The following is a 25,482-nucleotide window of genomic DNA, read 5'->3' as shown; positions in this document are numbered from 1 at the left end:
CTCACTCCCCAAATGCCCACAGCAGCCAGGGCTCTGCCAGGCTGGATACAGGAGCCAGGAACTCCATCCAGGCCTTCCGGATGGGTGGCGGGGGCTCAAGGATTTGAGCCATCATCTGCTACCTCCCTGGAGCATTAGCAGGGAGCTGGATGGGGAACATGGAGCAGCAGGGACTGAAACGGGGTGTTCTGTGGGCGGGGACAGCCTTCCTGTGAACACCACGGCAGCCGGGGTGATGGAGCCTCGGAACTGTCAATCTTACTGATTTCTCAACTTGACCTTCATAACCTTATTGTTAACTTGTTTTAAGTAACTGCATAGTAATTAATAGTTGCATTGAAGTAAAAATAAACACCCAATGATGCGTAGCACACAAAAACAATATATTCACTGATATCTTTATTCAAACTTTATCTAAAGTGATATTCCAAAACTCTTCTTTTATATTTCTCGGTAAAGCTGTTTTGAAGGTGCCCTTCACAGGTGCATTATTAACTTGTGCACAGAGAAATCTGAAGTCCTATAACTATCTTTTACCACGGTATTTTTACCCAGTCATTTACTGGCAATTTTATGCTAATAAATGGCTGCCAGAAATCATTAGAACATAAGAGAAATGACCACAGTTCCCTGAGATCACAGCCTAACTTCACTGTAAAATATAGAATACTGCCATTTGTGGAGCATTCGTTGAGTTGGTTTTCAGGGTTGAGTGGCTTGCACACATGACCTCACTCTCATGGTGGTCTGCGTGTCCAGTGTCCACTTAGAAGAAGGAACTCAGAGGCCCAGAAAGAGAGTGATTGGCTCAAGGCCACCAGATCAAAGTACCACAGCACCACCAGTCCCAGCCAGAACAGCTGGCTGTCGGGGCCATACGTGGGGTCTTTGAGGAAGAAGCTAAGCATGGATTTCAAAAATACTTGCACCAGAATGGGCTCATTCTGTTCCCAGGAGCTCTTTAAGGCAACTTCAGTTTGCAAACACAGGTCCTCGTTTCATCTCTAGCCACAGCAAAAGGTGCTTGCTCTCAACGTAATGAAAGGCAAGCCATCTGGTGCTCACCCTGTGAGCACGGGGCCTGCAGACTGCCTGGAGCTCCTGCCTCGGGTTCCGGATCCATGCTCCATGAGGGGTCCAGGTCCATGCTCCATGAGATCCCAGGTCATCAGTGTGCAGTCCATGGGCAGCATCGTGGCTTTCGGGGTCGTGCTGGGAGGGCATGATGGAGGCTGGGGGTGCCGCCTCCATTGCAGACAAGACAGCTTGAGAGAGGAGAGAAGTGGTTTTCAGGGAGGAATTACGACTGCAGTTTCATCCTAAAGTTAAAAATGCCATGGACAGGTGGAGGCTTCAGGAAAATGTATTTTGGTCCAGGAAAAGGAAGAATGTTCTGGAACTAAGGCTCCACACCCCTCTGGAGCTGTGGCTGTGCTGTGTTGATCAGGGAAGTGATGTCTTAGAGAGGCAGGTGCCGAAGTGCTTCCTGAAATCTAAGTCTATTCTAATTTCATACACAGAAGCGACTGCACTAACTTGCAGGCGTAGCTGCCTGAGGAGGAGCAAAGTCCATGGGGTGCTGCTGTTTTTGGCCTGCATGCTGCGGGTCCATGGCCACACGCTGAAGTGGGGGGGCTCTTGCTGGGGTCTACCTAAGGAGCTGCTACACCGGGAGACACAAGTCCAAGACAGCCGTGTTCTGAAGGTCCAGAAGAAGGCAAAACCCCTGCCACGCATGTGGGAGACCACGGTGGGGCTCCTGGTTCTGGGTGTTGGCCTGGCCCAGCCCTGGCTGTTGGGAACATTTGGAGAGTGAACCAGTAGATGGATGATCTCTCTCTCTCCCCCTCTCTCTCTCCCCCCTCCTGCATCTTTCTCTTTCTGTTGTTTTCTTTTCTTATACATAAAATCAAGAGCAGCAACAAGGAACAATAATCAGAGAAGGCGGGGCACAAATGGAGAGGAACCCCAGACAACAAGGATGGCATGTGTGTGTAGGGAGTTTAGCTAAACTCTTTGGGAGGCTATGTTTGTAAACGTTGGAGTCAGGGAAGGGACGAGGGAGAGAGGGTGTCACACATGGCTGTGACGCCCGACTCATACCCTCTCATTAGGCATCCAGGCCTTGAAGCTGGCTCTGATCACTTCCTCTAAGCCCACGTGTTTTAGGACTGGGCTACATGTGCACAGAGATACCCCAGAGCTGAGAACCCCGTCAAGCAGCCCGGGGTCACAGAGGGACCCCAGAGCTGAGAACCACCTGCCAAGCGGCCTGGGGGCACAGAAGGTGGAAGCCAGGCTGGAGAAACCAAAAAACAGGAGTGACAGTGCCCGGAGCACCCATGCCTCTGCAGGACCCAGAGCCTTACACATGGACATCCAGGACTAAATTCCTTCCAATCCCACAGGCCTGACCCCAGCCCCTCCCATCCAAGCTTGCCCAGCTGTCTCCCACCTAATCCATGAGCTTTCCCGACCCAGGGAGGCAGCCATGGGTCATGTTCCCAACATCGAGTGAAATCATGTAGAGTGTGTAAACATAGAATGAGATATCATACAGGATCATGTAAACATGGAGATCATTGATGAGTGTAAACATGGAACAAGACATCACATATGAGCATGTAAACATGGACTGAGCTCACGTACAGGTGTGAACATAGAGATCATTTATGAATGTAAACATGGAATGAGGCATCATATGTGAGCATGTAAACATGGAGTGAGGTCATGTACAGGTGTGAACACGGAATGCAGAACATGTGAAATGTGCCAGCTACAGACCTCACGTTGGGCCCCTCACGCCACCTGTGGGAGACTCCTATGATAAGCTAGCCAGTCCTCTCCATTCTCTTTTGCCCTGGTCCCTCCCACTGGTATTTGCTGAGGGTGCCTGTGTGCCAGGTGCTCTCTGTAGGTACGGAGACACAGCAGTGAACAAAATTAAAAACACCTGGGGTGAGCATTGTGCCACAGTGGTTAGGCTGCTGTACTCCATGTAAGAGTACCTGGGATCCAGTCCCACTTGGGTTCCAACCCAGCTTCCTACTAATACCCTCATGGCAGTGGATGATGGCCGAAGTGCTTGGGTCCCTGCACCGACATGGTAGACCAGGATGGAACTCCCGGCTCCTGGCTTCAGCCTGGCCCTGCCCTGGCCGCTGCGGGCATCAGTGGAATGGAGTAGTGGATGGAAGAGCTCTTGCTCCTTCCCTCCCTCCCTCGCTGCCTTTCAAGCAAAACAGTTAAGTGTTCAAGTAGAACCCTCCCTGTCCTAATGCAGCTAGCCCTCCTCCACTTGTTTTGTCATTTCCTTTCTTTCTTCCTTCTTCACTGAAATGCACATGCCAGGTGTGCCAGGACCTCTGTTAACTGTACCGCGTCAGCCAGCTCACTCAGTGCTCTGAGCTCCATGTAGAGTGGCAGCCTGGTACCGCGTCAGCCAGCTCACTCAGTGCTCTGAGCTCCATGTAGAGTGGCAGCCTGGTACCGCGTCAGCCAGCTCACTCAGTGCTCTGAGCTCCGTGTAGAGTGGCAGCCTGGTACCACGGCAGCCAGCTCACTCAGTGCTCTGAGCTCCGTGTACAAGTGGCAGCCTGGTACCACGGCAGCCAGCTCACTCAGTGCTCTGAGCTCTGTGTAGAGTGGCAGCCTGGGCATCCTTGCTGTCTGAGGGCTGGCACAGCTGCCTCAAGCCTGCGGCGGGTGGCACGGCCTGCAGTCTGCAGCCAGGGCCTGCTCTCCTTCTTCGAAGCCCTCTGCCCTTTTGCTCTCTTCTCCAAGGCTTTGCTTACCTGTGTTTGTTCTCAGAGTCCATCCATTTTAATGACCCATCTAACCCTTCAGACAGATGGCCTCAAAATCCTTCCGACCCTGCTCCCCGCAGAGCTCCAAGGCAAGACTTTGTTCTTACCATAAACCCTAGACCTTCCAGGAGCTGCCAGGCCTGAGTCATGGACCCGCCTGCCCCCAGCTTTATCTGCAGCCATGCACCAGGCCCTGAGTCCTCCGCTTGCCCCGGAACCGCTGAGTCATGCAGGGGCCTACTGCCCCTCCCCTGCAGCCTCAGAGGGGGTCTCTTCCTCCTTTCCAGCTGATATTCACCCTCACAGGTCAGCTCAGAGGCCCTCAGGGGCTGCCCTGGTCCCTGAGCCGCCTCCCAAGTCTGTTTTTTTCCTGCAGGACTGGCCAGGACTGCGGTGTGTGTCTGCCACATTCTGTGCCAGTCTCTCCCAGCAGCTCACACGGCTCTTTGAGGACAGAGTCCTGCATTCCCTCACTCTGTGCCTTCTGAACCTCTTCACAGCCCCAGAGAAGCACGGCCATGTGCTGAGGAATGGCGGAGGCCTGCAGGCTCCTGCCCCACCCATGGCTTCAAACTCACGCACACCACAGTTGTGCTCAGTCCTGCTGACAATCATACCTGGGGCTTGTCTGCTCCCTGGGCGCCCTCCCTGACTGTGCCTCCCTCTGGGGATGCCACCCTCTCTGTCCAGCCTCCTGCTCCTGGTCCACAGGGGTAGCGTTGGTGGGCTCTTCTGAAGCATTCCTCTAAGAAATAGCTCAGCCCACATCTGTGCCCCCTCCGAGATTTGCTTTGCACACCCTGGTGCATCTCTTACCAGACCCTCACTGAACTGCGCTGGACAATGGTCTCCTGTTTAGACTTGTTGCTGGGCTGCACACCTGCTGTTAGCATGCTCACAGCCAGTCACAGAAGTGAGTGAGGGGTGCAGGTGCAGCACAACACCCAGGTGAGGGTGTGGGGTGCAGGTGCGGCTGGGGCTACGGCTGGAAGCACCAGGTCCCCAGAGGTGAGGCTCCCAGGGATGTCACTTTGTCGCTGTCTTTCTGGGTGGCAGACTGGCCGGCTTTCACCGGGAGTGGCTCAGTTGGAGTCCAGCCCGGGGCAGCAGATAAACCCGTTGGGCGGAGACTGACAGGGGCAGCGAGGAAGGTCGGGGTGGCCCAGCGAGACAGGGCGGCGGAGCCTGGGTGCGCGGCATGGCCTCGGGGGCGCCCGCAGACCGGCTGCGCGACGAGGCCCGCTGCCCCGTGTGCCTAGACTTCCTGCAGGAGCCGGTCAGCGTGGACTGCGGCCACAGCTTCTGCCGCGCCTGCATCTCTGAGCTGTGCGAGAAGGCAGAGAGCTCGCGCGGTGGCGTCTACGCCTGCCCGCAGTGCCGCGGCCCCTTCCGGCCCGCGAGCCTCCGGCCCAACCGGCAGCTGGCCGGCCTGGTGGACAGCGTGCGGCGGCTGGGGCTGGCGGCGGTCCCGGCGGGGGCGCGGCGCTGCGCGCGGCACCGGGAGCCACTGAGCCGCTTCTGCGAGGAGGAGCTCCTGGCGCTGTGCTGGGTGTGCGCGGCCGCAGAGCACCGGGGCCACCGCACCGCGCCGCTGCCCGAGGCGGCTGCGCGCTACCAGGTGAGGCTCCGGGTGGGGCTCTCGGATGCCGCCAGCTGGGGCTCCTGGGAGCTACAGGAGAGGCTCCTGGGCCCCGCGAGGTGAGGCCAGAGAGGCTCCGGTCGGTGTGACCCTCACCGCTCCAGGGTCCTGGGGTCTGCCTGCTTGTGCTGGTTGAGTCCGGGCTCTGGTCATCTGGGGACGCCTCCTTAAGACTGGCCGCTATTCCTAGGCCCTCCCAGCCCTTTGATGTCGCTCACGGCGTGTCTTGCGGGTGCCCACGGCCCAGAGGAGGCCGAGTGCCCTGCGGGGTCTTGATTCCATGGGGCATCTGCGGCGAGCTCTCGCTGGGAGTCTCAGGTGGGCAGCACCTTGCATGGCTTTGCGTGGTGCTCTGTGGGCGTGACTGATGCAGCCACCATTGTGGGCATCGTTGGGAGTGGCTTGGGCTCGACAGGTCACGGCAGAGCACACGCCTGGGCTGCCCAGCCCAGCAGAGCCGGACTGCCATCTGAGCCTCCTGGTGGGCACATTGCTGCACCAGCTCTGAACCCACTCTCGGGGCCACACCTGAGGCCAGGGGCCGTCTCCTGTCTCCCCGGGTGCTAACCACTGGGCCATCCCACTCCACCGCGCAGTAACTTCCTTAGTTACTTAGTTCCTTAGCCCAGGGCCTGGGCTCCTTCCCCTCACCTTCCCTCTGCAAACCTCTCGTCTGCTTTTCCTTCTTCATTTATGTTACCATCTACAGAGTGAGTCCGGCACCTTCCAGGTAGATGCCATCCCTCCTTCCTCCCGTTTGGAGTGAGGCTGGAGGTCTTTCTAAAGCTGTTCTCTGCGTTATTTTTTGAATAAAATAGGAGTGCAGCGCTAACCCCGGCAGCAGGTGCTAAGTCATGCTTCTGAGGCCTTTGGTGTACCCAGCCTTGGCCTCCAGCGAAATTTGTGTCCTCACTGTTGTCCACTCTTGCTCTCACCTCCCTGCTTCTGAGGCAGTGTGTGTCAGAGACTGCTTCTCCCCACCTGCAGGCTGCACCTGCACCTTGGCAAATGCGGCGCCTGCACCTCCCCAGATGCCGCCCCACCGGTGTGCTCTGCAGCATTGCCCTTCGTGTAGGACCTGCACTTTGCAGTCAGAGCTTTTGTTGTAACTGCTTTAGACTCGTGAGATGTAATGGAGTGGGCTTTGGCCAACAATTTAAGTTTTTGGGATGCCTGCTTCCAACCCAGCTTCCTGGGAATGAGCACCTGGGGGGGGGGGCAGCAGTGATGGCTGCAGTACTGGCGTCCTTGCCATCCATGTGGGGGACCTGGATTGAGTCCCCCGCTGTGGACTTTGGCCTGTCTCTGGCTGTTGTGGGTGTTTGGGGAGTGAACCAGCAGGTGGAAGTCCTCTCTGCATGTTTACGTGTCTCCTCCTCTTTGGTTTTCTGCTTTTCAAATAAAAAATGAAAATTAGATAAATATTACAACATGTTTATCTATCATTGTGTTGTATTTCTTATTAAATATCCTTCAATACCTTACCTTTTTTTTTTAACCTAGAAACCTTTTATTTCAGGTATACCAGCTTCAAGCATATCATATATTCAAATTTAGGAACATAGCGATTCTTCCCACCCTACCCTCCCTCCCACTCTTCTTCCTCCTCCCTCTCCTAGTCCCCTTCTTATTTTTTACAAAGATCTATTCTCAGTTAACTTTATACTCATAAGATGAACCCTGCACTAAGTAAAGAGTTCAACAAATAGTATGAAAAGAAAAATAAAACACCTCCTCAACAGTCGAGACAAGGGCTGTTCAAAGTCATCACTTCTCAAAGGGTCAGTTTCACTGCTAAGGATTACCTTTTAGGTGCTCTATTAGTTACCATATTACCTTTACTCTGTCTGGCTAATCTAAAATCTTTTTCTCTATCTGACTTTCAATGTTTTAAAAATCAGCTTTACTCCTGTGAAGACTGATGCAATGAACACGGTTGTAGATGACTCTCTGGCTGTGTCTGGTGTTAAACTGCACCATGCTCATTTAGACACTAACCAAGAGTGTTTGTGTGGGCTGTGCTGTAGCTGGGCTCTGCGCTGCCCCAGGCTCTGGGGGGACGTTGGGTACCCAGGGCACCAGTAATGATTCTGGAAAATCTTCCCTAACAGGTGAAGCTCCAGAGGGCTCTGGAGCATGTGCAGAAAGAGCTGGAGGAAGCTTTGGTGCAGGAGGCCAACGTGGGGAAGAAGACGGTCATCTGGAAGGTAGGCGGCAGTGGGCACCGGAACCCCGGCTGACCGTGGGCTTCAGGGGCTCTCACTGAAGGGTGCAGTCAGTCTGCAGGTCACTCGGCCACTGCCCCTCCCTGCTCCAGCCTTTCTCCATATTCCTGCTGCTGGGGACAAACATCTCAGCGCTCTCTAGGGCCCATAAGTCACGGCGTCCCTTGTTCTCACTTCTACCCACACTGCCAGTCCTCACTATAAACAAGGAGTGTTGCCATCTTCACCCTGCTGCACGCCCATGGCTGCACCCTTCTACTGAGGGCTAAGCTTCCTTCTGCCACTCCTGGTTTACGAATGTTTCTGTCAGGGCATTGACATAAAGACAACCTCACGGCTTTGCACACATGGAGTGCAGCCAGTAACATCTGCCTTACGGACAGGGTCGTCCTGAGAACCTGCAACCTTGTTCAGCCAATCCCTCCAGGCGTTCTGTCCATTCAGCACCTCTCCAACCCGATTTCTTTCCACTTAGTTCATTTACACACACATGCACACACACGCACACACATGTGGTAGTTTCCAACCTGGGAAGATTTCACATCCTCCCCAACAGACGTGTTGCAAAATGCAGAGGTATGTATGGCTGTCACACTGGAGGGGATGGCATCTCACTGGTGGGCACAGCCAGGGATGCAGCTAACACCCCATGAGGCACAGGACGGTCCCTGCAGCTCACTCCAGAGTGGTCTGATCAAGGTCAGTAGCGGCAAGACTGAGAAACTGTAGAAACCATGTGCTATGTGACATCTATAAACTATGCAATATGCCATATGTACACAAGCTATGTGTGTATCACAAACTATGCATATATAAACTCCACATGTATGTTATATATGCAATGTATTATATAATATCTATATACTCAATGTGTGAATTTTATGTACAATGTGCCATATGTATATAAACTATGCATGTATTACACACACAGTGTTATATAATATATAACCTCTACCTGGATATTATATATGCAATGTGTTTTATAATATCTATAAACTCAGTGTGTATTATATATGCAATGTGTTATATAATATGGCAGCCAGGGTTTGTGTTATAGAATGTTGCTATTCTTTCTCTTTCTACCAACAACCTTCTCTGACCATTCTCTTTATTTTTATAATTCTTTCCTTGTTGTTTTACTGGAAAATTTAGCCTCACACTCTAGGTAATTCCATAAGGACCATTTTATTGTAAAAATGTTCCACTAGGGTCTTATATGTTCCTACTGCTCTGTAAATTGTAGATAAGAATAGACATTAATCAGCAATTTTTGTTACTTTTACCTAGTGATCCAAGTCAGCTATGTTCAATCCCAGCCTGACCATAGATTTAAGAACTCAGAACCCCTGTACCCAAGACCTGGAGTCCTGTATTATTTTAAACCCTCCAGGAATCATTCTAACATAGAGATGATCCTAAGGTCCCTTTCAAAGACAAGTGAACTTGTGTGATCATTGCATCAGTAATGTACCTGGGGAGACAAATGCAACAAAGACAGGACTGATACATGTGAGCTCTAAATTCACAAAAACACCTAATCTTTCTATCCCTGAAGATATAATTGTAGTGCTTAGGATGGTGTGAACAGACCATGAATTGTAGCCAAATTCCTTCTCCCAGCACCATCCCTGTTGCTCTGGCTGATACGCGCTCTCGTCCCATGCTGTTAGGCACCCCATGCGCCAACAGCAGAGCTCCAACATGCAGGAGCATCACTCATATTCACGTGAGTTGTTCAGCACAGAAATCCGATTACAGAATTCAGAGTTGGTTGCTTTTGGAAAGAGACTGGGACTGCATGCATCTAGCGACTTACAAAGTGGTAGAAAGAGGTAGGGATGGAATATTGGAGCAAGGAGTTGAGTCTTGTGAGCTTGGAGCGAACCATCATTGGGGTTATAAAAAAGATACTGGTTTTATCTTTTTATCAAACCGAGAAGTCATAATGTGAAAATTGGGGCAGGGAATCCCTGTTAGCCCTGCTGTGAGAGGGTGAATTGCCTCTCGTACTCTTTCAAAGCTGTTTCCCTGGGCCCAGCGCTGTGGTGCGGTAGACTAAGCCTCAGCCTGTGGCTCTGGCATTCCATATGAATGCCCATTCCTGTCCTAGCTGCTGCTCCTCTCCTGATCCAGCTCTCTGCTGTGGCCTGAGAAAGCAGCAGAAGATGGTCCTAGTGCTTGGGTCCCTGCACCTGCATGGGAGACCTGGAAGAAGCTCCTGGCTCTTGGCTTCAGAATGGCCCAGCTCCAGCCATTCCAGCCATTCCAGCCATTTGGGGAGTAAACTAGCAGATAGAAGACCTCTCTCTCTCTCTCTCTCTCTCTCCTTTCTGTAACTCTCTCAAAAAAATAAATCTTAAAAAAACCTTATTTCCCACAAAACAACCTCACAAGAATAACATGTAGATATAATAATCCCACAGCAATGTACATTCCTTAGATCCACTCAACACTTTTGGGTGTGGGAGTAGGGTGGACTGGGATTATTTCTGTGCAGGGCCTGACAGAGCTAGTGGTCAGGAACCTGCAGTCTGTCCTGGCTGTGTAGAGAACAATGACCTCAGGTTGGGTTCACGGTGACTGTGTTTGTTAGCCTCTAGCCTTCCCTGTCTACCCTCGCCCATGGGGGTCTCTCTAATCCCTGCGTTTCAGTTGTCTGTGTTGTTCCCATGGCTCATCACAGGGGAAGCAGTATCTTCTACAGTGCAGCCATGGTGTGCTGGCCGCTGTTGTCCCAACTCAGTAAATCCTGAGCTCTTGGGTGGCATCTTATATATGGCGTTGGCACTGGGATGTAAACATGCCTCCCCTTCCAAGCCTGTGGCGACATTGGAACCAAAATCCAACCGTTTTTCCAGACACTCCCCTGTGGATGGCGTAGGGTAGTCAGTGCACGGAGTTACAGAGCTCAGTGGGTGCAGGAGGTGGGAGCCGGGCCACTCTGCCCCAGGTGGTGACGGTGCCATCCCCCGTGCGGCTCCAGGAGAAGGTGGAGATGCAGAGGCAGCGCTTCCGGCTGGAGTTTGAGAAGCATCGGGGCTACCTTGCCGTGGAGGAGCAGCTGCAGCTGCGGCGGCTGGAGGAAGAGGAGCGAGGCACGCTGCAGAGGCTGCGGGACAGCAAAAGCCGGCTGGCCCAGCACAACAAGGCCCTGAGGGAGCTGGCTGAGGAGCTGGAGGAGCGGAGCCGGCGCCCGGACCTTGACCTGCTGGAGGTGAGGCCAGGCCCTGGGGCACGGGCAGGCTCAGGGATGTCACAGGCAGTGCTGGCATTACCCGCCAAGGAGACGTCCTCACCCTAGACACCAGCGTCAGAGTCCGAGGGGCCCTGGAGAACCGGGTTGTGCATGGGGAAGGCAGAGCCTAAATATTTAAACAGCTGAAGTCCATGTAGTGATTTAGGAACACACAGTTAGGAGAAGGCCAGCTGCAGTGAGAAGCCCTGTGTGAGTGGTGCCTGTGCTGGTTTTCAGCGATGTCCCGTGTCCAGTCCAGAAGTCTCTGGGGACCCAAAGGATGCTGGGTGTGTTACACTGTGCAACACACTGTGCAGCAGGAAACCCCACGTTAAACTGTAGGTCTGGTGCTGATGCCTTAGCTTGTGCCCTGTGCCCATCCCAGTACTCCCGTGTGAGTCTCTGTCTGCTTGGGAATGGAGAGCAGGCAGAGGCCTCACAGGGCACAGGGCACGAGCCACAGGGCATAGGGCCCAGGCACAGGGCACAGAGCTGTTCACTTTGAGTTCCCCTTGAGAGCGTGGGGAAAGCCCTGGCTGCTGTTGTGTGTGTTGTCTCTGTGGAATCTGCAGGAGAAATTCAGCCATCAAAGTGAAGATGCCCATACCCCATATCAGCTTGCTTGGGTTCAAGTCCCAATTCTGCTGCCAGTTCTGGCTTCCTGCCATCAAGAAGCAGGTGTTGACTCAAGTACTTGGGTGCCTGCCATCCATGAGGGAGACACAGATGGAGTCCAGGCTCCTGGCCTTGGCCTGGCCTGGTCTGGTCCCGGTGATTGTGAGCATCTGGGGAGTGAACCAGTGCATGAGAAAGTCTGTCTGTCTGTCTCTCTGCCTTTCAAATGAAATAAATAAGTAAATAAAAAGAAGAAAAAAAAACAGAAAGGGAAAGCAACTTTCTGGGCATCCTCTGTGTATCGGCCCAGAATTCTGAACGGATTTCCTGGAGTCCCCCTCCTTAAGGCAGCTCCAGACATCGCGGGCACCATGCACACACATGGTCACGTGAGTGATCTGTGCAATGCTTGCAAGCAGTCAGTGAACCCTGCTTCTGACAGGGAGGGAGCTTCAATAAATTAGCTCTACAACATGTTTATTTACAAAACATTGCTATTTAAATTTCTCTTCTTCAAAGTATCTATGTAAAAGTCAAATGTATTATTAACACATTTCCTTATGAATTAATAAGGAGTCAGGCATAAATTAATTTCTAAATGACAGCAATAAACACAGGAATCCCAATATTCTCAGTGACATTCACTATCTTACCTCACAATACCTCAAATATCTTATTTAAAGTGAAAATTTCTTAGCACCTAATAAGTGTTAAAATGAATAACAGACATCTGAGAGAGAATATATTCTCAAACAGTAGGCACTCATCTATAATAGCAGCCACAGGGAGAATGTGTATGTAAACAGAAGGCACTCATCTATAATAGCAGCCACAGGGAGAATGTGTATGTAAACAGAAGGCACTCATCTATAATAGCAGCCACAGGGAGAAGGTGTATGTAAACAGAAGGCACTCATGTATAAGAGAAGCAGCAGGGAGAGCATGCATGTAAACAGTAGGCACTCAGCAGTGCTCTCAGCAGTAGACAGTTGTTTTGCCGCTCACCTTTCCCTTCCTTCCCTGCTGCCATTTTCCCCACAGCCAAGGCACAGTCCTTCCAGTCCTGGGCTGAGGGCGGGGGGATGAATTTCACACCAGTCAGTTTTTCTGATGGGTGACTTTTTCCAGAGAGGAGTGACTTACTTAACAACTGCCCCAAAGATAAAATGTTGCTAGACGGGAGTGCCTTTCTGCTTTATCTAATTAGGTGACGCCCAAATGAGCAGCTCTGCCATCTGTGTCCAAGCACTGGGAATTTGGGGTTCTCGCAGAGACATCAAGGCTGACATTGTACATCTGTACTTACAATGATTGCTCAAATTCTCCGGGTTTAGATCCATCACACCCTAATTCCACCTGCAATTGATGCAGAATGTGATGCTTTATTAAAATACCCAAGTGAGAGGATATCGATTGAGGGAAACACTAGCACTGGTAGAGTGGATAGGTGCTGTGCGGGCTGATTCTGTCTGCAGACCCACAGGGAGTGAGGCTTGAATGAAGGCAGATGCACTGTCCCCGACAGTTTTACCTTAAACAAGACAAATTCCCCATAGTTCTCAGGCGTTCTCCAAGCGTGCCCAGAGTGGGTGTGAGGGGCAGCTCAGAGGTCTGACCCTTGTGTCTCTTTCACTTTTAGGGAGTAGGAGGAGCCTTGGGCAGGTATGTCGACTTTGCATCTCCAAGGGAGGGGTGGGCAGAGCAGGCAGGCGGGGCCCCGCCCACGCCTGTGACTGTTGGTTCTGTGCCCCATCCAGAAGTGAGGCTGTGACTCGCCCGGAGCTGGAGACCATCCCCCTGGAGCTGAGGACGCTGTGCCGCATCCCGGGCATGCGAGACATGCTGAGGAGGTTCCGGGGTACGTAGCACCTCGTACCTGCAGAGCTGTGCCTAGGGCTTGGGGCTTCCGCGCTTGCTCTGTGTGGGTGGGCTGCAGGGGCCATGGCAGCAAAGCGTTCTCTCGAGATCTTGCAGCTGCTTTGCTGCAGGAGTCTGGGACTTTGGGCCACAGCCTCTGACCCCAAGACCCACGCTGACAGAGTTGTACCCCCTTCTTGTGCTGGTAGCCATGGGAAGGAAGGCTATGAATGAGGGAGAGGAAGGCATGCCTGTGCTCTCACATGGCCGGGCAACACAGCACCTCTGGTCACCAGATGGCCATTCTGCAGTGCCCTCTTGGCATGTATACCCTTGTTCAGCTGGATTCTGGCACCGTTCAGAGACAGTGCCAGCCCCAGGGGCTGAGGGCTAAGTGCGCAAAGCACCCCACTGTTTCCTCCAGCACCCAGCCCCCAAGCTGAGCTGTCCAGCCACTTACCCTGCCCCAGGCATTTCAGCGGGGTCTAAGAGACGCTGTCATTTCTCTGGAGAGTCCAGATGTGGCCGCCAGGTTCATGGTTGGCAGATTTTTAAAATTTGTTGTTTATTTATATAGACAACAGATTTCATGTAGTTCATGGATACAGTTCTGAGATAATTCCCTGCCTCCTTCTCCCATCCTTCCTTCCTCTTTTGCTCTTTCATTCTTCCTAAAGTTTTGCAATAGCATATTTTTAATTTACTTTATAGTCGCAGGCTGAATGTGTCACTAAAAGTTCAACAGGTAAAAGCAGGAAGACCACTGTTCAGCAGGAATGAACACTAACCCAACCCCAAGATGTCAATTTCACTCATTGACATTAATTTTTGTATCTTCTCTATATTAGCTACCACAAATCAGGAAAAATGTGGCGGTTGTCTGTGGTTCTGGCCTATTTCACCAAACATAATGGTCTCCAGGTGCATCCATCTTGTGAAAATCAGGATTTCATTCTTTTTATGGCTGTGCATTATTCTATAGTGTATATATACCACATTTTCTTTATCCAGTCATCAATTGATGAACATCTAGGTTAATTCATTGGCATTTTGATTAAGATTGCACTGAATCTGTAAATCGCATTTAGATGGTATCAGTTCTTCCAATCTACCGACATAGAAGATTTTTTCCATCTGGCAGTTTTGATTGACATCTAGGACTTGCAGTCCTTTGCTCTCTGTGCATGTGGCTTCCCAGCATGCACCTGGAATACCCACTGCACAAAACCACAATGCTGATGATATCATGTTGATTGCGCAATGATTTAGGGTTGCTCCAAAGTCAGACAGGGTCTCACTGTGCACGTGCCATAAGCTAGACTTTTCTGATTTGTCTGAGTTCCCATTTTCTCAGAACTCTTGAGCCACAAGGTAGACTACCAGGTGGGTGGTCTTGGGTGAGACCAGGTGGAGCTCAGGGTCCCTGGTAGCTCACGGCCCCTGGGGGTCTCGGGCCCCTCCGTGGTCGCGCGTGTCTAACTGTGCACACAGCACATCCAGTATATTGTTTCTGGACACGCAACAAGCCTCATCAAATCCCCATGCCACGAACAGGGCCTGGCGAGTCTGGCAGGAGTCAGACTAAGCACGCATGAGGACTTCCTACGGGTTTAGGGGCTTCCAACGCTTCTGCACCGTGCAACAGGGTCCCCGCCTGCCGGCGCATCCAGAGGACAGGACCTTGCGGCCGAGTCTGCGCCAGACGACACCTGGCTCTGGGGGCCGTGGCCGCCGAAGGTGCCAGAAAGGCACAGGTGCGCGCTCTGCCTGCTGGAGCCAGGCTGGGGCGATGTGGGGGTGCTTCCCGCCCGGCCCCTACCGAGGTCTGATCCGCCCTTTACTCCTCCGCACGACCCCGGCAGCTGACGTGAAGCTGGACCCGGCCACGGCGCACCCCAGCCTGCTGCTGACCGCCGACCTCCGCAGCGTGCAGGATGGCGCGCGCCCCAGGGGCGTCCCCGGCAACCCCGAGCGCTTCGACACGTGGCCGTGCGTGCTGGGCCTGCAGGGCTTCTCGTCCGGGCGCCACTACTGGGAGGTCACCATCGGAGAGCGCGCCGAGTGGGGCCTGGGCGTGTGCCAAGACGCTGAGCCGCGGGCCGGGGAGAGCACGCCGTCCCCGGAGCACGGGGTCTGGGCCGTGTGGCTGCTGCGCGACGACGAATACCTGGTGCTGGCCTCGCCGCCCGCGCCTGCCGTGCGCTCGCGCCGGCCACGCCGCGTGGGCGTGTTCCTGGACTACGAGGCGGGAGAAGTGTCCTTCTACGACGCCGCCGACGGCGCGCACATCTACTCGTTCCGCCAGCTCTTCGCGGGCATACTGCGACCCTATTTCTTCGTGTGCGACCGCACGCCGCTGGTCCTGCAGCCGCTGGGCGACGCCGGGGAGGGAGAGGAGGCGGCCTGAGGCCCGGGGGAGGGCGGGCACTGTCCTTTTCAAGCCCCCGGAGCGCCCCGGAACTGTGCGCGGGAGGAGCGCGCGGGGGGGAGTGGACTCCGCTCCGCAGCGCTCCGCACGTGTCCCGCGGCTTCCTCCCTGCCAGCGGCTATGTGTAGGCAGACTCTTGCGCCTTCACCTTCACCTCCTTGCTCCCCGGCCCTCTCGTCCCGGGTCTGTGGTCCCTGCGGCTTGGCAGTGGCGCTTCCGCAGCCCCTGGGCGCCACCTTCGGTGCCGGCTCCCTGCGCCGCTCTCCTCCCCGCTGCGCCTCTGCCTGTCCCTCGTTCTCCTCCTTACCGCAGTGGTGTGTTTACCGTGTGGCTTCACACTAACGTTGACCCCCATGCTCTCCCAAGACAAGGTGTGGACCCCATGCTCTCCCAAGACAAGGTGTGGACCACTCCCTGCGCCTTCGTGGCCATCATACCTGGGCCCAGGTGCCACCCACATCTCTGTCCCCGCGCCCTCGCAGCTTCCATAGCTGTGCTCAGGTGCTGGCCACCGCCGTCGCCACCGCCTCGCTCCTCGCGCCCTGGCTCTCCTGTCGTGATCGCCTCTTCATTTTTCTTACCCGATTCTGAGAAGCTTTCCGCGATTTTCTCTGGAATTTTGATTCGTTACCAGCACAATCTCATGCATCCGTATCTATTTCCTGACATCAGCCTACACAGCTTAAACGCAAAGTGTCTGGAACTGAGCCCTGCATCTCCCCACGCCTGCCTCTAAGGAGAAGAGAGCTTCCTGGACTTCTTCATCTGAGGGAGACCACCCTGCTGGTCACCTGTGGAGGCCACGCACCTGCTGGTCACCTCTGGAAGCCACACACTGTTGGCGCCCTTCTGGATTCCACCATGCGTAGAACCCACGAGCACCTCTTTCAGGGCCTGCCCAGAGCCCAGATCCCAGAGCCCCGAGCTCCCTAACTGCCCCATTGCTGGCCGCCAGGCTCTCCCCCACCCTTCTCAGTGCAGCAGCGCCAGGGCTGCCATCCAGTGCCCAGGATGGTGGTGCCCTTGCCCTGAGTTCCCATTCAACTGAGAGTGGTGGGCTTCGGGCCCAAGGCAGGTGAACTCTGATCCCTTCTCTGGCTCCGGCTCCCTCTGCGCTCTGCTCCAACTCCCCTGGCCTTATGGCTGGGTTGACACCAAGCAGATGCTTGCATCGTGGGGCTTTCCAAACTCTGGCTGCTGCTTGGAATCCCCCACCCGCTGAGGTCCCCCGACTGCTCCCTCCACGCCAAGCCTGCTGAATCCTGTGGGTGACACAGCCGCCCACCCAGGGCTCAGGGTCCCAGCCCTGGCACTGGACTCATGGAGACTTTCTCCATATATTGCATCAGCTTCTAGTGTATGGTACTCTCGTGCACTTTATTATTTATTTATTTATTTATTTATTCTTTGCCTTGTTGCTAAAGAGTGAGCATCAGCAGTGGAGGGATCTCTGTCTGCTGGTGACATCTCCCAAGCACCTCAGACGCTGGTTCTTGCTCAGTTCATGTTTGTTGAATGAATGCATGACTCACTGTCTGGAGAGCAGAATTAAATAATGGATCTGAGAGTGTTCTGTGGAGGTGTTTTGCAGGGTGCTGAGAGAGAGCCCTGAGTGAGGGGACTGGGAGGAGGGGGGTCTGCGGCTGGAAGTGCAGCAGCCTCATCCGGCAGCAGAAGTCGGGGACAAATTCCGAGTGGTGCTGGTGATCCCGCCTGCTCCGTGTGCCCTGCGAGTCTGCTCATATGTTCCTCAGGGAGGAGGAGGGAGCCCAGGTGCCTGCATGTGTGTAGAACATGCACCTGCCTGTGTACATGTGCACACGCACCTGCAGGCAGAGTCTTCCTTGCTCTGATTCGGTGATGACGTCTGTTCCACGGTGCCTGAGCATTCGCCTTCACCTGACTTCACTTCACGTGAACGTGCACCCCGTGACGTCATCCCCCACCCAGTGCACCAGGCTTGCTCTTTTAGTCTGGGAAAGTCGTGGTGAAAGGAAGGCATACAATCCCAGTTGCCCTGCTTCTGGAGATCTAAGGAGGAAGGGAACGCTCGCGGTGTCCCTCTGGGTAGGGCGGGGCTGATTTCGCCCGGGCTCGGGCTCTTCACCGGCGTGATCCTTCTTGGGAACACTGGCCCCTGGGTGCCTAGGGAACTGCTGTGTTGACAACAACACATCGACTCCCTGGTTTTGCTTACCTGAGGGACTGCATGGCTTTTACGTCAAGCAGCACAATCCCAGGATCCTCATTTTCTGGGTAGACCCTGGGGAGTTGGGGGAGTCTGAGGAGATGCAGGCCTGAGTGCGGTAAGGGCCCCCAGGGGTCAGAAGCCCCCACACTTGAGGGAGGCTGGTGAGCCTGGACCAGCCCCTGGCCCCTGGCATCCCTCCCCCAAGGAGCTGCACCAGCTCAGAGGTGGCACCGCCCTGTGCACAAAGGCAGCGTCGCAGACCTGCAGAGGGTAAGGCCAAACCCAGACAGGCACCTGCGTTTCCTCCTGCAGGTGCAGGTGCAGGTGCACCTGTGTGGGAGTGGAGGGGAAGACACCTCCAGGGCCCTGACTTCTGAGGCTGCCCCACAGTGCAGGAATGAGATGGTGAGTAGCTTCTGCACTGGGGTGCCCAGCTCAGATGTCGGCACTTGGCTGTGGGTTTGAGGAAGTGCCTGACAGCTAAAGAAACAGCATCTGAGTATCGCCCTCCTGGTCAGGGAGTGTGCTGGTGCCGACAGATGCAGAGACACAGACACACACGGGGCAGCCGCACGGTGCCTCCTGTGCTTTGTCTCACAAAGCAGTGCATTTATCCATGCAGATTTATTCTCTGTATCGTTACAAGTTTAGAATATGTGCTGCCGGGGCAAGCACCAGATTTATTCTCAAAAGATTAAATACGAAAGTGTGGGGAGACAACACGAAGAAACACATTTTTTAAACATTAGAGTTAGACCTTGTAGGGGGAAGGACTCTCTAGGATTCGTCAGCAGAATCAAGGAAAGGGATCTATGGTGTGAGTTTTATTTTGCCTGAGAGGACCCCTCAGCCTGCACCCCCTGCCCCGAGGGCACCCGCGTGTCTCTGCTTGCCAGCCACGCTTCTGCTTCCGTTGTTTTCAAGGTCTTTAATATTCCAGGTTTAAAGATTTATCTGTATTTTAAGATTTCAAAGCTACATTTTTATCTAAAAATGTGAGCATTTAAAAATGAACTGAAATCGTCCATCCTGTGAGTGCCCCAGTCTCCAGGAGCTGAGACAAGCATGGGTCCTGGCTATGGCTTGGGTGCAAACACATCTGAGATGAAGCAGGGGCACTGGGGGTGGTGACTGCTCTGCCAGCACCCTGGGCAGAAGGGCATTGCCCTGTGACTCTGGGCACACCCCTGGGCTCCCAGGCTCCCAGCTACACTGTCCCCCGAGTGGGTGGCCACTGTCTGAGCAACCCCCGGTCTGCAGTCCTTGGTCTGTTTGCTGGAGGATTCAGTTATTGCCCGTAGTGTGGCGTCACGGAGAGGCACTGTTTCCTGTGGTGGGGGGTAGGGAGGGCGAGATTTGAAGAGTGCAGTACTAGGTCTTCCAGGGGACCTTGTATGGTGCTTGGTCACCTGGTGGGTGGCCCAGCTTAGCAGAGCACCTGTGCTGTGCCAGGTGTGAGAGATGGCTTGGTCTGGTCGGCACCAGGAGGGGAACCTTGACAGTGGTGACAAATCCATGTGACGTGCAGGGCACTTTGCTATGTACAAGCAAAGGTGCCTAAGTAGGGCCAACAAGATCCAGTCTACGGTGGCTGCAGAGGGACTTGGGGAGGGTGGGAGGCCCAGAGAACTGTGCACCAGGACCCTTATGTTGAACAGGATCCGCCTTTCCCACCCGGTCAGGCTTGAACGTTCCTGAGAGGTGTGCGGCAGCCCCAGGGCACTGCAGGGACAAGTCCTCCCGCCCTGTGCTTGTGCTTTGGGCTTGGGGAGAGAAGCAGCATTCATTCCACCATTTGAAAAACCTCATTTATTTATTCCCATTTATTTATTTATTGCCCATTTGAAAACTCATCTTTGCTGAGTCCACCCAGGTTTGGACGACAGCATGATATGCCCTCTGGGGGACTCTGGCGGGGGGCAGGGCCCAAAGGAGTGGGCATCAGCAGCTTTCTCTGAGAGGAGAGATGGCTGCACGGTGGCTAGGAAGCCTGAGTCCAGCGTCCCCTTTAAATCTGCGCAAGTCCCCAGGGGAGCCTGCCCACCAGCCCGGCCAGGAGACAATCCTGGCATCCAGAGTCAGCCCCGGCCACCACTCCGCTCTCCTGTTACAGCCGGCTTGCGACTGAGACCCTGAGGCTGCACAGAGCTTTGCCAGGTGCGGTGGAATTACTGCAGTGACCTGTGCCTTTCTCCCTGCTGTTCACTGTTTTCATTTTAGGAAATTCTTGTTTAGTAAGGTGGCTGGGACGATGATCCCTGAGAGGGATGATGGAGTGAAGAGGATGCAGCAGCGAGTGCAGAGGACAGGAAACAGTGCATAGGGAATCCTCTGACTCCAACGTTCTACCACACACACACGTGCTCTTCCCAACGCCATGAGCTCGCTGGGTATTAGGTGTTAAAGACGGGGTCATGGGAAATGAAAGTCACCCTGAGCTGGAAGTGTGTGCTTGGAGATCCTGGTGCTGTTTAAGGGAAAACCCAGCCACACCTACACACACCCCTGTGTTCCACTGTATGCAGGATCTCCATCATACAATTCGTGATGTATCCCCAGAGAGAGAGCAGGTGACAGGGCAATGCAGTGACACTACACACAACCTCTCTCTATGCTCTATTTAACTTCCCACTTGTTTAGAGTATTATTCTTTTGGATAAACTTCCGGCTGATGTCACATACACATACTTCTGAGACGTTGCTGAAATTTGTCTCCAGCTCAAAGCGGTGTCGTCGTCTGTTGACTCATGCCTGGAACGTCACCCATGTGCATTACTTCAAAGTATTTTCTACTTCAGGGCTACAAGAATGAAGAATCTAGGGGTGGCTGTATATCAGTTGGGAGTTAATAAATGCAGGATACATTACTAGGCGTGAAATTAGTGAGGCCAAAGTAAAGGCGTGATTTTAAGTTCAATGGGAGACATTTGTTTCTTTTGTTAAAATGACACTTATGGGGGGGGTGTTCGATATAGCAGATCAGACACTGACTGGGATACCTGTAACCCAATCAGAGTGCCTGGTTGCAGGAACCGCTCCATTCCCGACGCCAGCTCCTTGCTCACACACACACTAAGAGCCAGCAGGTCATCCATGTGGGATAGCTGGATTGAGCGCCAGCCCGCAAATTCTGCCTGGTCCCGGCTCTCCTGTGAGGGCATGTGTGAAGCTGCTGAAGGGAGATGCATCCCCACCCCTCTCTCTCCACCTCCCCTCATCACTCCGTCTCACTGCCTTTCAACATATTAGATAAGTGAAGGTATAACACAGTGTCAAGATGTGTGTGTGTATGTTTAAAACAGTAATATTTTAGGGATCGCTGAGAGGTGCCATTCCGCATAAACCCAGGGTCCATGGGAGTGGCATTTCCCACTTCTGACCTCTGGGCAGGGCTGGGTTTCCAAGCACTCACCTGTGTGGAGAGGAATGCTGCATTTGTGTTTTAGCTTTCCTAGCACAGGCCTCTGTGAGGACACTCACAATGTTTAAAGTGACTTAGGTGCTTGTATGGCATTATTTTCTGTGAAATGCTTCTTCAAAGTAATTGGCTGCTTTCATTTTGTTACAGATCCTCCTGGCCTAATGCATTGAAAAAACAAAACATTAAACAAGGTAGACGTTCGATTGTCTTGAACAATCGTCCTACTTCTCCAGACTGTGTCGTTACGGCCGCCCACAGTGCACAGGAGTGCTTTAATACGCACCAACATTAAACTCAAATCTTGCAACACAGCAAACAGTAAGTCTGATGATGCGGGGTGCTCCTGTCAGTGTGGGTAACTGTTCCTGGCAGGAGAGATGGACGGGACCAACGACAGCAGCCTTGGGGACTTCATCCTGGTGGGCTTCTCCCACCACCCCCTTCTGGAGAGGGTCCTGTTTGCGGTCATCCTGATCGCCTATGTGCTGACCCTGGTGGGCAACAGCGCCATCATCCTGGTGTCCCGGCTGGACCCGCACCTGCGCACCCCCATGTACTTCTTCCTCACCCACCTGTCCTTCCTGGACCTGAGCTTCACCAGCAGTTCCATCCCCCAGCTGCTCTACAACCTGAGTGGGCAGGACAAGACCATCAGCTACGCGGGCTGCTCCGTGCAGCTCTTCCTGTTCCTGGCGCTGGGGGGCGTGGAGTGCCTGCTCCTGGCCGTCATGGCCTACGACCGCTTCGTGGCCATCTGCAGGCCCCTGCACTACTTGGCGATGATGAGTCCCAGGCTCTGCCTGGGGCTGGTGTCCATGGCCTGGGGCTGTGGGGTGGCCAACTCCCTGGCCATGTCTCCAGTGACCCTGAGCCTGCCACGCTGCGGGCACCGGCATGTGGACCACTACCTGTGTGAGATGCCGGCCCTCATCCGCATGGCCTGTGTGGACACGGCAGCCGTGGAAGGCAGCGTCTTTGTCCTGGCGGTGGGCATCGTGCTGTGCCCCCTGGCGTTCATCCTGGTCTCCTATGGCTACATCCTGAGGGCAGTGTTAAGGATGCACTCCTCCTCGGGAAGGCACAAAGTCTTCAACACCTGCGGCTCGCACCTGACAGTGGTGTCGCTGTTCTACGGGAACATCGTCTACATGTACATGCAGCCGGGCCGTGGCAGCTCCCAGGAGCAGGGCAAGGTGCTCACCCTCTTCTACAACATCGTCACGCCCCTGCTCAACCCCCTCATCTACACCCTCAGGAACAAGGAGGTGAAGGGGGCGCTGAGCAGGCTGCTGCTGGGGAGCAGAGAGGGAGAAGGCGTGAGCGGGGGAGCTGCAGCAGCAGGGCAAGGTCCTCACCCTCTGCTACACCACCGTCACACCCCTGCTCAACCCCCTCCTCTACACCCTCAGGAACAGGAGGTGAAGGGGGTGTTGACAGGTGGCAGCCTGTGGTTACTCTGTCTGTCCAGGCACTGACGCCATCTGGCGGCATTGGGCCAGACCTGCTGTAAGCCACAACCTCAACTCCTCCCTGTGCCCTGACCCCAGGTCTCAGCCAGGAGTCCAGGCTCTTTTGGACAGAACTGCTCCATGCACCTGCCCACAGCTGACATGTAGGGCAGCTCCAAGGTCAGACAGAGCGGGGAAGAGAGAAGCTTCCAGAAAAGCACATGGGGGTGTGCGCTGCACTGTGGTCTGTTGCTCTCTCTGTTGGTGCCTTGCGGATTCCAGGTCTTTTCCCCAGGATGACCCAAATCTCCCACTGCACTCGCCATGGTCCCAGGGCTTCTCTTGTCTCACTGCCACCCAAGGTGGACTTCAGCAAGGGCGCAGTGTCACAGTACAGATTTACAGAGTCACCGTTTCTCTATGCGTCCACCCAACCTGTGGCATTACCCCGAGGTCTGAGCTCCTGGATGGACCCTGATGGGAGCTGGCTGACCAGGCATGCAGTCACCCCCATGGCCTCAGCGCCTCTCAGGTTGGCTTTGGGCAGCGGCAGGACCTGACTGCGGTCCTCTCTGCCATGAGCCAGGAGCACAGGTCTGAGGTCAGTTCTGGTGTCTGGTCCCCGGGTGACTGCCTGCTCAGCGAGCCTGCAGGTGAAGCTGCTGCTCAGACCAGGGATGCTGACTTTGACTCCCAGTCCCCACAGGCTCCTGTTGACAAGGAGCAGGGTGCCTGCCTGTTTGTCGAGCTGCGTCCAGGACTCCCAGGCTAAAGAGCACGGTCCCTGCCCCTTCACACAGCTGCAGAGCAGGCAGCTTCCTGGGGGTCGTGACAGTGCCGATTATGTCCGTGCTGTGCAGGGGCCTGAGGCTCTGCATTTCTGCACCACCCAGGTGATGGCCTCGCTCCTGGGACCCAGACCACCTTTCCATGGCCTGGAACTCGATCCTCTGTGAGCTCTTTGCAGGGGGCGGGGTACAGGCTCCTCTGAGAATGGGGTATCGGGGGGTTGGGGACAAGGGGAATTGCAGGGGAGGTTGTGAGGGGAGAGGAAGCTGAGGGCTGGGGCTGCTTTCTTTGAGGCAACTCTGCCCTCTGTGCCCTGGCCTCTCAGCCTCCACTCCACTGAGGGCCAAGGGGATGCCTGCTCTCAGCCCACACCTCCTCCCTGCACTGAGTGCAGCCCCTGGGACTGAGGGCTGCACTCCCAGCGCACCCAGGAGAGGGCACTGCCTGCTTCGGGGGCCCTGTCCTAGTGCTCAAAGCTCTGGTCTCAGGGAGGAAGAGGTGCATGGCTGCCGGGGGCTCAGACCAGGCTGCCCCGGGGGTAGGGGGTTCTCTCTGAACAGTGTGCCCCCTTGCTGCCCCAGGTCCTGCCCCAGCCAAGGGATTCCACACAGGATCTGCCTGGCTCTCAGGGCTGCTCCACACCCTTCGCTTGGGAAGAGCTCCCTGGTGCACTGAGTGTCCACGGGACAGCCCCATTGCTGGGAATCCCAGGGTTCTGGGCTCTGCAGATAACATCCAGAGAGAAGGAGGTGGTTCATGTGGTTCTACCACAGGGAAGCATCTGGGCAGGCGGCAGAACCTGCTCTGGTCATCAATGACAGGGGTCAGCTGTCCAACCCTGGCAGGGCAGCTCCTACCGGAGGCCTGTGCAGTACGTATCAGGTGCAGGTAAGCACCCCCGTACTTGGGACTGGGGTGAACAGCGCAAGCAGACCCTCCCGCACGACCCTGAGAAGGCAGCCTCAGGACTCACAGATCCCGGGGTCACTGGGGCAGCTGCACTGTGCTGTGCTGGACGCCTCCACTACTGGAGTCTTCCTCACAGACAGTGTCCCTACCACATCGCCTGCATCAGCTCAGCTCCTGTACCTGTGCGGGGCCTGGGTCCAAGCCAGTTTCCTCCTATTTACCAGGCAAAGTATCTGAACCCTAAGGACACCCACAGAAAGGGCTGGATCTGCTGTTCTGGGACAGGCAGGGAGCAAGTGGCCCACACTCATGCTTCTTTTCTGCTCACAGGACTCACACAGCTGAGGTCCTGCTGTGGCCCCGCTGCAGATTTACCCACTTATTCAAGCTGAATACTTGGTGCCCCAGCTTGTCCCACAGTGAGGACCGTGGGGCTTGGAGATGCCCCTGCAGTGAAGGGGAGGGGGAGCTGGGTCCTGAACTGGGCTTTGCTGGCTGCAGGGATGGCTTCTGCTCCTGGCTGCTCAGCTGTGCTGCTTCTGCAGCCCTGAGCGTGTGGAGCCCTGCACCCGCAGACTGCAGAGTGGGAGCCCTGCACCCAGGGGCTGCAGAGTGGGAGCCCTGCACCCACGGGCTATGGAGTGGGAGCCCTGCACCCAGGGGCTATAGAGTGGGAGCCCTGCACCCAGGGGCTATAGAGTGGGAGCCCTGCACCCACAGGCTACAGAGTGGGAGTCCTGCACCCAGGGGCTGCAGAGTGGGAGCCCTGCACCCAGGGGCTGCAGAGTGGGAGCCCTGCACCCAGGGGCTGCAGAGTGGGAGTACTGCACCCACAGGCTATAGAGTGGGAGCCCTGCACCCAGGGGCTGCAGAGTGGGAGTCCTGTATCCACAGGCCACAGAGTGGGATCCCTGCACCC

The 25,482-nt window shown here is 54.8% G+C and overlaps 2 protein-coding genes across 8 annotated transcripts; both read left to right on the top strand.

The window, feature by feature from the left end:
• Positions 1-4,929: 4,929 nt before the first annotated feature.
• Positions 4,930-21,721, top strand: LOC127486261 (E3 ubiquitin-protein ligase TRIM58). Of its 7 annotated transcripts, none has more exons than XM_051830041.3 (6): positions 4,930-5,424; positions 7,557-7,652; positions 10,654-10,884; positions 13,160-13,182; positions 13,278-13,378; positions 15,240-17,370. In XM_051830041.3, the coding sequence occupies exons 1-6, from the start codon at positions 5,005-5,007 to the stop codon at positions 15,782-15,784; spliced, it is 1,416 nt and encodes a 471-aa protein (XP_051686001.2). In that variant the 5' UTR covers positions 4,930-5,004; the 3' UTR covers positions 15,785-17,370. The 7 variants fall into 7 exon arrangements, with proteins under 7 accessions (XP_051686001.2, XP_089190838.1, XP_089190836.1 ...); XM_089334712.1 differs by lacking the exon at positions 15,240-17,370 and adding an exon at positions 21,565-21,721 and having other exon boundaries at positions 4,934-5,424; XM_089334710.1 differs by having other exon boundaries at positions 4,934-5,424; positions 16,172-16,471.
• Positions 21,722-21,794: 73 nt separating this feature from the next.
• On the top strand, positions 21,795-23,811 carry LOC149125894 (olfactory receptor 2W3-like). Its single transcript, XM_089334715.1, has one exon. The coding sequence runs from the start codon at positions 21,795-21,797 to the stop codon at positions 22,890-22,892; it is 1,098 nt and encodes a 365-aa protein (XP_089190841.1). The 3' UTR covers positions 22,893-23,811.
• The last annotated feature ends 1,671 nt before the right edge of the window (positions 23,812-25,482 follow it).

The sequence above is a fragment of the Oryctolagus cuniculus genome, chromosome 6 (genome assembly GCF_051225735.1).
Source record: "Oryctolagus cuniculus isolate XC-2025 breed Fujian yellow rabbit chromosome 6, ASM5122573v1, whole genome shotgun sequence".
In the NCBI taxonomy this organism is placed as follows: Eukaryota; Metazoa; Chordata; class Mammalia; order Lagomorpha; family Leporidae; genus Oryctolagus; species Oryctolagus cuniculus.
Note: the sequence above shows the minus strand (reverse complement) of the source record. Positions and strands in the feature narration are given on the sequence as shown.